At 39.8% G+C, this 12,827-nt stretch overlaps 1 protein-coding gene across 1 annotated transcript; it reads left to right on the top strand.

Annotated features, from left to right (window-relative positions):
* The first annotated feature begins 1,758 nt into the window (after positions 1 to 1,758).
* DPH3 (diphthamide biosynthesis 3) lies at positions 1,759 to 7,576 on the top strand. The gene is made up of 3 exons (XM_053704892.1): positions 1,759 to 1,929; positions 3,922 to 3,996; positions 7,146 to 7,576. The coding sequence occupies exons 1-3, from the start codon at positions 1,822 to 1,824 to the stop codon at positions 7,212 to 7,214; spliced, it is 252 nt and encodes an 83-aa protein (XP_053560867.1). The 5' UTR covers positions 1,759 to 1,821; the 3' UTR covers positions 7,215 to 7,576.
* The last annotated feature ends 5,251 nt before the right edge of the window (positions 7,577 to 12,827 follow it).

Raw genomic sequence — 12,827 nt, 5'->3', positions numbered from 1 at the left:
AGAGAGCTGTTTGGGAGGGATCAGGGGGTGGGATGTGTAAGGTGGGAGGCTGATCTCTAAAATTAACCCTGCAAGCTCCCCTTCACTGCTGGGCATAATTCACGTGTGGTGCGCAGCAGCATTTAGTGGCCTTCTAATTACCAAAAAGAAACGCCAAAGCCATATAAGTCTGCTATTTCTGAACAAAGGGTATCCCAGAGAAGCTTTTACAACAATTTCTGCCATAATAGCACAAGCTGTTTGTAAATTATTTCAGGGAGAAACCTAAAATTGTGAAAAATGTAAAGTTTTTTTTTTATTTGCTCGCATTTGGCGGTGAAATGGTGGCATAAAATATACCAAAATGGGCCTAGATCAATACTTGCGGTTGTCTACTACACTACACTAAAGCTAAAATTAACCCTACAAGCTCCCTAATTAACCCCTTCACTCCTGGGCATAAAACACGTGTGGTGCGCAGCGGCATTTAGCTGCCTTCTAATTACCAAAAAGCAACCCCAAAGCCATATAAGTCTGTTATTTCTGAAAAAAGGGGATCCCAGAGAAGAATTTACAACCATTTGTGCCATAATTGCAGAAGCTGTTTGTAAATAATTTCAGTGGGAAACCTAAAGTTTGTGACAAAATTTGTGAAATAGTTAACTTTTTTTTTTTTTATCGCATTTGGCGGTGAAATGGTGGCATGAAATATACCAAAATGGGCCTAGATCAATACTTTGGGTTGTCTTCTAAAAAAAAATATATACATGTCAAGGGATATTCAGGTATTCCTGACAGATATCAGTGTTCCAATGTAACTAGCGCTAATTTTGAAAAAAAGTGGTTTGGAAATAGCAAAGTGCTACTTGTACTTATTGCCCTATAACTTGCAAAAAAAAACAAAGCACATGTAAACATTGGGTATTTCTAAACTCAGGACAAAATTTAGAAACTATTTAGCATGGGTGTTTTTTGGTGATTGTAGATGTGTAACAGATTTTGGGGGTCAAAGTTAGAAAAAGCGTGTTTTTTTCCATTTTTTCCTCATATTTTATCTTTTTTTTTTATAGTAAATTATAAGATATGATGAAAATAATGGTATTTTTAGAAAGTCCATTTTATGGCGAGAAAAACAGTATAAAATATGTGTGGGTACAGTAAATGAGTAAGAGGAAAATTACAGCTAAACACAAACACTGCAGAAATGTAAAAATAGCCATTGTCATTAAGGGTAAGAAAATTGAAAAATGGTCCGGTCATTAAGGGGTTAAAGTATTTTTATATATGTATCAGAAATGAATTACTGCATTGCAAAACGTTCGGCATATACATTTCTTTAAAAGAAATGCTAGCAAAATGTATCGTTTTGCAATCCAGGGGCAAACTCCTTGAATACCCTCAGCCTTGTTTAACAACTTATTTTCTATAGACAGAGATAAATAAGCTCACGCACTTATTAACCAAGTCAACAAAGCATATAGAAGTGTCTATACAGCATGCACTACAGTCTCTCTGGGGGAAGTGGAAAAACTACAGTTTTAACATTTAAATTAGAAACAGGCAAAATACTTAATGAAAGTGGATAGCATAGTTTTTTTTTTTTTTTTTTACTGGGAATATAAATGTTGAGTATAAAGTATTGGCCAGCTGACTGAAGAGGGCGCTAATTCGCATATTACGTTAAAACATCTGCCAGAATCAAACATGGCATTTTCGTTTCACAGAACCAGGATGAAGACGTAGTTAACGTCACCCACGTTGCGGAAGTGTAGTGGTATACATGTTACTTTACAACACCGGTATAGATTCAAGTCGGGAGTAGTGGTGGTTGCGGCTACAGGGATGTCAGTGTTTCATGACGAGGTGGAGATTGAGGATTTTGAGTACGACGAGGATTCTGAAACATATTACTACCCGTGCCCATGTGGTGACAGATTCGCCATTACCAAGGTAAGGTTCATTCATACAGCTGGTGTCATTAGAGCTGGTGACCACGCCGGTAAGGAACTACGCAAGTTCCAGTGACAGACACTGTAGAAAGCTTGCTGGGATAATCAGGCTGTTACAGTACACATAGCTAGGCATATGCTGCAGAGGACACCATCTTCTGCAATAGTAGCTCAAGGAGTGTTTTTCTAATTGATATATTGCAACTCATCCCATATGCAGTGTTACATAATAACTACGTTGTATGTGTAAGCAGGGTACAATATGACAACGCTATTTTGGTATTCTAGTGCTCTGTACATTTATCCCACTGTGCCAAAGAAGGATTGCAAACTTTTGTGAGCCAAGGGGTTAATGGTTTATTTAGTATTTTGAAATGATGGTGTTCTTCTGGGAGAAAACCTTCTTGCATATTAATGTAATGCTAGTTTGTGCCTGTTACACCATCATTTTAATGGAGCACAGCAAACCCACTATTGTTTGGGAGCAGTATGTAGCATCCCTTAAAATCTGTGTTTCTCAATCACGGTCGCCCCAACAGGCCAGGTTTTCATTATAGCTGAACAAGAGCACAGGTGAAATAGTCAGCGGATAGGTGAGAGCAGGTTAGTAACCATGCTGTTACTGATCAGCTGATTACTTCACCTGTGCGCTTGTTCAGCTATAATGAGAACCTGGCCTGTAGGGGTACTTGACCAGACGAAATCGATGGCGGCGGATGGGATTTAAAATTGTAACATTAAAATCACAAGTATTATAGAATATATACGATGGTTATTTGTAATACGGCTGAGTTTACCATCTCTTTAAGTTCAGGAATGTGCACATGTGTACAGCATTATATGGTAGCAGTTTTTAAATACTTTATACCAAGAGAGAAGCGCTCTACCAGGAGCGAACAGCAGCTCATCAGCTAGTTCTATGGCGATTTACCACCTAGGAGCAGCCTCTTTTAGACCAGTGTGCTTTTCACAGAGGAAGACTTTCCTGTAGTATATCAGTATGATCCTGCCAAGTAAGGTCAGTCCAGCCCCAAAATACCAGGCAATTCTCCTCTGAGCAAGGAACATGACAACCCCAGACAATCGTTTCGGCCTCCTATGGGCCACGTCAGTTAGGTGCAACCACATTCCTCTAAGCACACTGGGAAAGGAGTCCACGTCTGGTTTCCCCCATCACCCTTAGGTAGACCTCCCCAGGGTCATAAAAAAAAAAAATTATACAGAGAGAGAAGTGCTCTACCAGGTACGGACAGCAGCTCATTGGCTAGTTCTATGGCAATTTACCACCCAGGAGCAGACTCTGTTAGACCAGTTGTGCTTTTCACAGAGGAAAACTTTCCTGAAGTATATCAGTCTGATCCGCCTAGTAAGGTCAGTTCTTCCCTGAAATTCAGGCAATTCTCCTCTGAACAAGGAACATGACAACATCCTGGGTGGTAAATCGCCAATGAACTAGCTGATGAGTTTTTGTTCATTACTGGTAGAGCGCTTCTCTCTCTGTATAAAGTTTTTTTGTTTTGTTTACAATGTTATACATTAGCAAGAGCACTAGATGGCAGCACTTTTTCCTGTCCTGTAGTGCTCTATACATGTGCACGCCACCTATCTAATTATCTCAACAAAGAATAACATGAGAACAAAGCGAATTTGAAAACAGAAGTAAATTGCAAACTTTATTAAAAATGGTATTCTCTATCTGAATCATGTGAAAAATACAATTTTGGGTTTCATGTCCCTTTTTAACAGTCAATCATTAGAACTTTATACTGAAAATGTGTTATGCGATGGTTAACAGTGCAGCATTTTGTGTGACATGCGCAGGAGGCAAGACCTTAGTGTACAATGTCATTACTCATATGCAGTAGTTAATCGGCAGCATAGATTAATTTTTTGTAATTATATTTTTTTATGATATATCATTTCTATAGTATAAGTTTCTGAACATTTTTAAATATGTTGGTTGAAAAGTATTAAAAAATATTTTGCATTTTAGGAAGACCTGGAAAATGGGGAAGAGGTAGCAACTTGTCCTAGTTGTTCGTTGATTGTTAGAGTAATATATGACAAGGTGAGTGTGTGAATTTTGTTTCTAAACTTCAACAGGTAAATGGAAAACTGATTTGACAACGCTGTGGTATTTTCAATATATACAGTTACTATAAAAAGTTATACCGGTGTTAACTGAAAAGAAGTCCAGTTGAAGTCAAGAAGAGAGCACTACTGAAAATATTGTTTAATTGAACTTAAAGGGACAGTCTACTCCAGAATTTGTATTGTTTAAAAAGATAATCCCTTTATTACCCATACCCCAGTTTTGCATAACCAACACTGCTATATTAAAGGGACAGTCAACACAAGAACTTTTTTTGTTTTAAAAGATAGATAATCCCTTAATTACCAATTCCCCAGTTTTGCATAACCAACACAGTTATAATTACACACGTTTTACCTCTGTTATTACCTTGTATGTAAGCCTCGGCAGACTGCCCCCTTATTTGTTCTTTTGACAGACTTGCATTTTAGCCAATTGGTGCTGCCTCCATGGTAAATTCACGCGCATGAGCTCAATGTTATCTATGTGAAACTGAAACGCATGAACTAATGCCCTCTAGTGGTGAAAAACTGTCAAAATGCATGTAGATTAGAGGCGGCCTTCAAGGTCTAAGAAATTAGCATATGAACCTCCTAGGTTTAGCTTTCAACTAAGAACCAAGAGAACAAAGCAAAATTGGTGATAAAAGTACATTGGCATGTTTAAAATTACATGCCCTATTTGAATCATGAAAGGTGTTTTTTTTTTTTTTTTTTTTTTTTTTTTTTTTTTTTTTTTACTTCACTGTCCCTTTAATATACTTTTAACCTCTGTGATAACCTTGTATTTAAAGTGAATGTAAATTTTGATGCAAAAGTGCCCGTTTTTTAAAAATTCGATTAAAAACAGGGGCACTTTAATTCATCAAAATTTACATTTCACTTTTGTTGTGAAAAAAAACTTACCTTTAAATCTTGACAGCCGCTCCAGCTTCCTCCGCCCTTCGTAAAAGCCTCTTCCTGGGTCTAAAATGAGGAATCCGGCTTCCTCCAATCACGGCGTTGATTCAGACATTGATTCCCCTGGGGGGGGGGGGGAAGCCATGATTGACGGATGATCCATCCATCATTTCTAAAGTCCGAAATGGCTTGCGACGACCGGGGAAGCTGGAGCAGCTGTCAAGTTTAAAAGGTTTTGATGAATTAAAGTGCCCCTGTTTTTAATCAAATTTTTAAAAATCGGGCACTTTTGGTTCAAAACTTACATTCACTTTAAGCCTCTGCAGACTGCCCCCTTATCTCAGTTCTTTTGACAGACCTGCATTTTAGCCAAGCACTACTGACTCTTAAATAACGCCACAGGAGTGAGCACAATGTGTGTGTGTGTGTGTGTATATATATATATATATATATATATATATATATATATATATATATATATATATATATATATATTGTATATTTTGCTGTAGCCATAACAATTTTAACAAAAGGAATTGTTAGTTTTGCTATTAAAACAATGGTTTGCTTCTAAATTACAACACTTATACACACCGAAATTTCAAAACTTTGAGCTGATTTCATTGCTGTCTTTAAATGTTATGACCAGTTGAAAAATTTGTTTTTGCTTGCAACAACCATTCAAACTTTTATTAGTACGTAGTGACTTTAGTTTCCAACACTCGGCAATCCATTGATCCATTTAATTTTTCACTGTTGCGTGGTTTTGTTTTGTTTTTTTTATTGATTTTTTTTTTTTTTTTTTTTTTTTCTGGAAATTTTACTTAAATTTGAAAATAAATACCACAAACTAAACAAAGTATTGCATTGAGATCCTGAAGCAATTGGTCATAGATGCAATGATAACCATGCCAAACTTTCTAACTGCTATGTATCTTTCTACCATTGTGAGTGTTTTAGTAAATTACTTCTGTCTTCAGTTAGGGTATTTTATATCACCAGGACCTGAAAATGTTTCATGACACAATTACTGAGTCCTTGATTCCGAAGAACAAGTTTTTTTTTTTTTGTTTTTTTTTTTTTCTCCCTCTAACAAGTTGAATTTCACACTGTAAGTTGTGAAGGGAGGATGTTTTGAGGGCTCTTAAGGTTTGGGAGATTCTGCGTTATGGTTTTAATATGCATTTAGTCATTGACTTTTAGAAATACCATGTATGTATGTATGTCAGCACTCGCAAGCACTCGGCTAAGATTAAAAGCAAAACTGGAAGGGTTGGTTACCGCATCTGGCAAAATGGGTCCCTAAAACAGCCAGACAATTCAAGTTCTCAATTCAACAAAATGGGAACAAGTGAAGGGTGCACAGGCTTATGTAATCACCCTAGACATATACAAATCACATAAGTGGACACATCCCATGACTCTGCAACATGCTCAGCCCTGGGTGCTCACTGGCACTCACAGGAAGCTGTGCTGTCCCCAGAGTCAGGCAGTTAACCCCAGACAGTGTTTTTTTTTTTTTTTTTTTTTTTTGTTTGTTTGTTTGTAATTTTCCCTATGGGCATTGCACCCAAGCCTGTCTGGGGTTAACTGTCTGTGACTCTGGGACAGCACAGCTTCCTGTGAGTGCCAGTGAGCACCCAGGGCTGAGCATGAATATATGTGTGTGTGTGTGTGTATACATATGTATATATCTCTACCTCTATTTCATTTTAAAGATACAAAGGACATAAATAACTAGTGAGATTTAAATGGTTAAAGTATATAACCAAGAAAGACAAACTCAACTACATAACACAAGAGGGTCAGCTGGCAGGGTGTAATATAATACAAGTTCCATTTTCTTTACTTTCCCAAAATTGTACAAACTTAGTGAACATGTCCTCCGATCCTACAACTATCCCGATGTTAGAACATAGTCTCCTGCAAGTTGCTAAAGCATGGGGGATATTTTGGCAATTCTATATGGGGTAAGATACAACCTGGTTAGTAGTTTTTTGCATTTGTTTTGAAAATGTTAATGGAGGAGAGGACTTTTGATCCTTCAGTTTTTCTCTCTTGAAGGAAACCATCTCACTCTAACCTGTGAGAATCCCATTCAACTAATGGCCAGTGCACACTGTTGTTGATTTTTAAAAACTACCTTGATGGAACATATAGACATCTAGATGCTATAAATAATTTTTTCTTACAATATAATTTTGCATTGATTTTCTCTGTTTGCAGGATGAGTTCATGCAAGGTGAAGTAGTACCAGAACCCACAGCCAGCAAGCCTGAATTGCTAAAATGCTGAATCTTGTATCATCTAACCAAAATAGTGATCTGGTCTTCGTGGGAGGGCCCTACTGACATTGCCTTTTAAGAGTTTGCTTTGTAGTGTTGCTACTTCTCTAATGCCATGATAAAGCTGCTTTAAGATGGAAACTGTCTTGGATATCATCAGGAAAGGAAACCTTAAACTGTCCTGTTACTTTTTTTTTTTTAATACTTTTTAGCCAACAGTGATCTTGTTTTTACTGGTTATTTAAAATGTTTAATTTATATCCTGTTTTAAAGCTTATATTAGAAACAACTATTTTGCCCTAAGTGCTAAATATTTAGCAATTCTGTACATTATAAAGACTTAAGTGTAAATAAATATTTTTATAAAACAAAGCATTATCTATCATTATCACCATAATGGAAGTCTAGTAGCTGCACAGAAAGGCCAGTGAGGAAGATCTTTTTAAGTGTGATTTTATTCTCACTTTTAATGTCTCAAACAGAACCAAATAAGGTTCTGCTTGTTCATTTTATTGGGACTATTTATACAATGAGAAATAAACACTCTAACGTGTGTGTGTATATGTATAATTACAAGGGGAGCGGTATTTTGCACAAGATTTCTATCTTAAATTGAGCTTGAGTGAAATCCATACCACAAGTATATCTGTGTGCTCATGTTACAAAATGAAACTAAGTTTTCTCGCTCATGCGCTAACATCACTCAAGTGAAAGTAACCAGAGATTCTCATTGTGAAGTTAAAAGAAACATACCCGTTACACCTTTTATGCAAATCTCCAATACACTGGCCATTCAGCATGCATATAACTTACAATATAAATGTTAACGTAGATACAGCTGTACAGTGTAAAAAACAGTATCAATTTAACCTTTTTTTTTACTTACAAAAGCAAGTGTACCAATCATAACATTTGTGCTGTGACATTATGGAATATGTGTATTGTGGTATTTATATCTAGTATAAAGTAAATTGTTCATTCTACATATTTTTTTTTTTTTCTTCTACGGTTTGTGTTGCTATCTATTAAAAAAAAAAATATATATATATATATAATTATTCTCTATATCCAGCATGGGACCTCACGAGACAGGCTGATTCATCACAAATGAGACCCCTCGTAGGCACTGAAAGGGGGGAAAAAAAGAGCATATACCAACTATGCACAATATATACTGTATGTGGTAGGCAAATAGTAATTTTAGGCAAATAGCTTTTAAAGCTAAAATAACTATTTTCCTACGCAGAAGCCTTTTGCCTTACTAGTATTCAGGCAAATATTTTTACACATTTCTTTCAGCTTTCAAAGCCGTTTGCCCAGGAAATAGGGGCCTAGGCAACCTGGGAAAGTGCCCCCTGCTCATTAATGGCTAACTGCCTAAGACCCCTCAAGTAAAATGGCTGCTGCTTGCCAATTGGACCCCAAATACTCCTGGATAGTGGCCCCTGCTCACCATTAGAAGCCTAGTTACCCCAGCAACGTGGTCCCTGCTCACCAATATGCATCTAGGTACCCCAGGTAAGTGTCTGCTGCTCACCAATAGGTGCCCATGTATCCTGGTAAACTGATCCTTGCTAAAAGGTGCCCAGGCACTACAGGAAAGTGACCCCAGCTCATCAATAGACACCCAAGGAAAGTGGACCCTGCTCACTAATAGCAGTCTAGGAATTATCAATGAAAGTGGCCCCTGCTTGCTAATATACAGCCCCTGCTAATCAATAGGTTACCAGTCACCCCAGGAAAGTGGCTCCTGATCATCAATAGCCACCTAGGAACCCTCAAAGAAAGTGGTCCCTGCTCACCAAGATATGCCCATGCGCCCATTGGAAAGTGGCGCCTGTTTGCTAATATATGGTGACAATGGCCTCTACTTGCCAATAGATGCCAAAGTACCCCAGAAAAGTGACCCTTGCTCACTAATATGCACCCAAGTATTCCGGAAAAGTGGCCCTGCTCGCCAATAGATGCCCAGGAAAGTGGCCCCTGCTGGCTAATAGGTGCCCAGGCACCCCAGGAAAGTAGCTCCTGCTCATCAATAGGCACTGAAGCACCTCATGGCCTTTGCTTGCTAGTAGCCACCTAGGAACCTTCAAAGAAAGTGGCCCTTGCTCTGCAAGATATGCCCATGCACCCCTGGAAAGTGGCCACTGCTCACTAATAGGCATCCAAGCACTCCCAGAATATGGACCTTGCTTGTCAATAGGTGCCCAGGCACCCCGGGAAAATGGCCACTGCACACCAACAGTTTCTCTGGCACTCTAGGAAGGTGGCCCCTTCTTGCCAGTAGACGCCCATGTATTCTGAGAAAGTTTCCTTTGCTCACTAATTGGCGGTGACAGTGGCCTCTGCCCCTGTGTTTTCGTGAGCAGGGAACACTTTCCTGGAATTCCTGGGAGTCTATTAGCTAGCAGTGGCCACTTTCTCAGAGTGCCTACACCTATTGGGTGACCAGGGCCCCTTTCAGGGGTTGTCTGGGCAACCATTAGCTAGCAAGGGCCACTTTCCTGGGCACCTATTGGTGAGCAGGAGCTACTTTTCAGTGGTACCTAGGTGCATAATGCTGAGCAGGGGCCACTTTTCTGGTTTACCTGGGTGTCTCTTGGTGTGCAGGGCAACTGTCACCTCCTATTAGCAAGCAGTAGCCACTATCCAGGAGTACATGGGGATATATTGGTGAGCAGGGGCCATTTTCCCTGGGTTCCTTAACTTATATTGGTGAGCAGGGGCCACTTTACTTGAGGGTTCTTAGGCAACTATCTTTTGGTGATTAGGGCCACTTTCAGGAAATGCCTTGGCAGCTATTGGTGAGACGTGACACTTTCCTATGTTGTCTGGGCCCCTATTTCTTGGGCAAATGGATGGGAAAAAAAACTAAACAAAACATGCAAAATGATTTGCCTGAATACTAGTTAGGCAGAAGGCACTTGCCTAGGCAAATGGTTTTTAACCCTTTGAGTGCTAATGACAGCTCTGAGCCGTCACAGAGTTTTTCACTCTGGTGCTAATAACGGCTCAGAGCCGTCATGAGCACTCTCCCACCTTGAGGGAGATCTGGGGGCTCCTAACTGCTCCTACCCTGGCGATCGTTCCTGTAGAATGACAGGCATTGCCGGGGATTCACGTGATGAGGGGTGACGTCACGCGTGATGATGTCGCTGCGCAACTTTATACTTAACAATGTTAAGTATAGGAGGAGGGGGTATGCTGCGTAGAAGCCTGTATCTCAGGCATCTAAGCAACTATAGATCCCCATGACCCACTGTTGGAAAGGTAATCGCCTAACCTTTCCAAAAGGGTAAGTCTTGGGGGTCTGTAAAAAAAGAAAAAAAAAAGGTAAAAAAATTGTTTTCAAAAATTAAAAAAACCTTAGAAAATATTAGCACCCAGGTGGGAAAGTGCTTAGCACTCAAAGGGGTTTAAGCTAAAATACTATTTGCTAAAATACTATTTGCCTACCACATATACACAAGTTTAAAATATTTCCATTAGACATCAGAAACTAAAACAAGTTATATGAAAAGAAGAAAGGGGAATAAAGGAATAAAGTGAAATAAGAAACAATAAAAAAAACAATAAGTAGCTCCTTTGAAATATAAAGATAAATTGTTTGTATCAGTTCCTGAAGATGTAGTTAAAAAAAAAACATGGTTATATTGGCATAATCTGTAATGTATTACAATAAAATCTAGTTAGTCTATGGGTGGGTTTTATTCCCAAATAAATGCCACATTTAAAAAATAGTCTTGCTTTCCAATGTAACTATAATAGAGCTTTTGCAGAGACAGGATGTAATCGACATCACATTTCCATTAATCAAAAGTGGGAACTTGCAATGTTTTCCACCATCTCGGGATTCATCTTTTCGCACAATTAAACCGACATCGGAAAAGTTGTTTCTGATAGGCACAACTAATAGGTGGGGGATTTGTTTAGGAGTACCACGATAGGACCTAAAGGGATATTTAGACCTAAAGTCTTATTGATACATTTAGAAATACGCTCCCAATAATCTTAGATAGCTGGACAAGACCACCAAATATGTGACAATGTACCATAAGGGATTAAATGCCATATCCTCCTCTGTGGAAAGAATAACCTTCAATAACTATTTACATTCTTAGTTTAATGTAAACTCAACTTAATTTCTAACATAGAAATAAAACGCAGACAACTTCTTGGTTCTGCAGGTCACGTTTATTGTGGCAACACAGGAACCAAACGACCAGCTGAATAAACATGGATCAGGGGGGCGGCAATCGGGTACTAGCTAAAGCGTAGTAACCCATGCTAACAAGATGGGCAGTACCAGGGCGTAGGAGAGGAAGCAGAGCGTAGCTCAATACTGAAACTTAGGGAGTTCTCGGCTTCGAAATCACACGGGTAGGGAACACCCCAGACACACGTCTGAGGACTTCACTCCTGGCCAGAAGTGCCGGCACTCTACCTCGATCACATCCTGCCCCCGGACACTGTCCACCCGCCAGCCCAGGGTGCAATCCCACCACTCCGAACCAGTAGGACCAGGATCAACCAGGTGCAAACCAGATTGAAAACCCCTGGGGAGCTGAAACTTAACGTCCTCGGGCTTACAGAAATAGGCTGGCTAGCCCTCATCATGCCTTGGACACCCCTAATCCTGGCGACCACCATAGGGATGGATCCCCCTAACGATTGCCGCCTAAAATAATAAACAAGGGAGGGACAGGGTGAGGGACAGGGTGGGGAAAACTTTATTATTATTATTAAAAACTTTGAAGAAAACAGCAGAAAGAGGAATTGTGCTTCCTGTACAGGGCTTAAAAAGGGTAAGCTGGAACCCCTCCTCTCTTTCTGCAACATTGTTTCACACACACACCACAGCACTCCCCTCCTCTGTCTTGGCCTTAACCCTTATGTGCATTCCAGGCAATTTGCCTTACATTTACTTAAGGGATTAAATGCCATATCCTCTGTGGAAAGAATAACCTTCAGTATCTATTTACATTCTTACTTTAATGTAAACTCAACTTAATTTCTAACATAGAAATAAAACGCAGACAACTTCTTGGTTATAAAACCCGCAGGTCACGTTTATTGTGGCAACACAGGAACCAAACACTAGCTGAATACACATGGACAAGGGGGGCGGCAATCAGGTACTAGCTAAAGCGTAGTAACCCATGCTAACAAGATGGGCAGTACCAGGGCGCAGGAGAGGAAGCAGAGCGTAGCTCAATACTGAAACTTAGGGAGTTCTCGGCTTTGAAATCACACGGCCAGGGAACACCCCAGACATGCTTCTGAGGACTTCACCCCTGGCCGGAAGTGCCGTCACTCTACCTCGATCACATCCTGCCCCCGGACACTGTCCACCCGCCACGAGATTGCCCACATATCAGGGGCCATTCTCGCCGCCACCCAACTCACACAAACAGGAGTAGGGATTGTCGTAAATCTTCAATAAACAGGTCCATGCCATGGTCCAAAAGATGAACCCCGTCGCCTCGGTAGAGGCTCCGGTCAGTGGCCGTAATGGATTTGTGCTCCACAACAAACCCTCTAAGCTCAAACATCAGTTTTCTAACGTCCCAGTTGAGCTTTTTGCGAACCTGAAATGCTGCTCTATGATTGGCCATGTGACGCC

The sequence above is a fragment of the Bombina bombina genome, chromosome 3 (genome assembly GCF_027579735.1).
Source record: "Bombina bombina isolate aBomBom1 chromosome 3, aBomBom1.pri, whole genome shotgun sequence".
Taxonomy (NCBI): Eukaryota; Metazoa; Chordata; class Amphibia; order Anura; family Bombinatoridae; genus Bombina; species Bombina bombina.
This window is presented reverse-complemented; position numbering and strand designations above follow the sequence as displayed.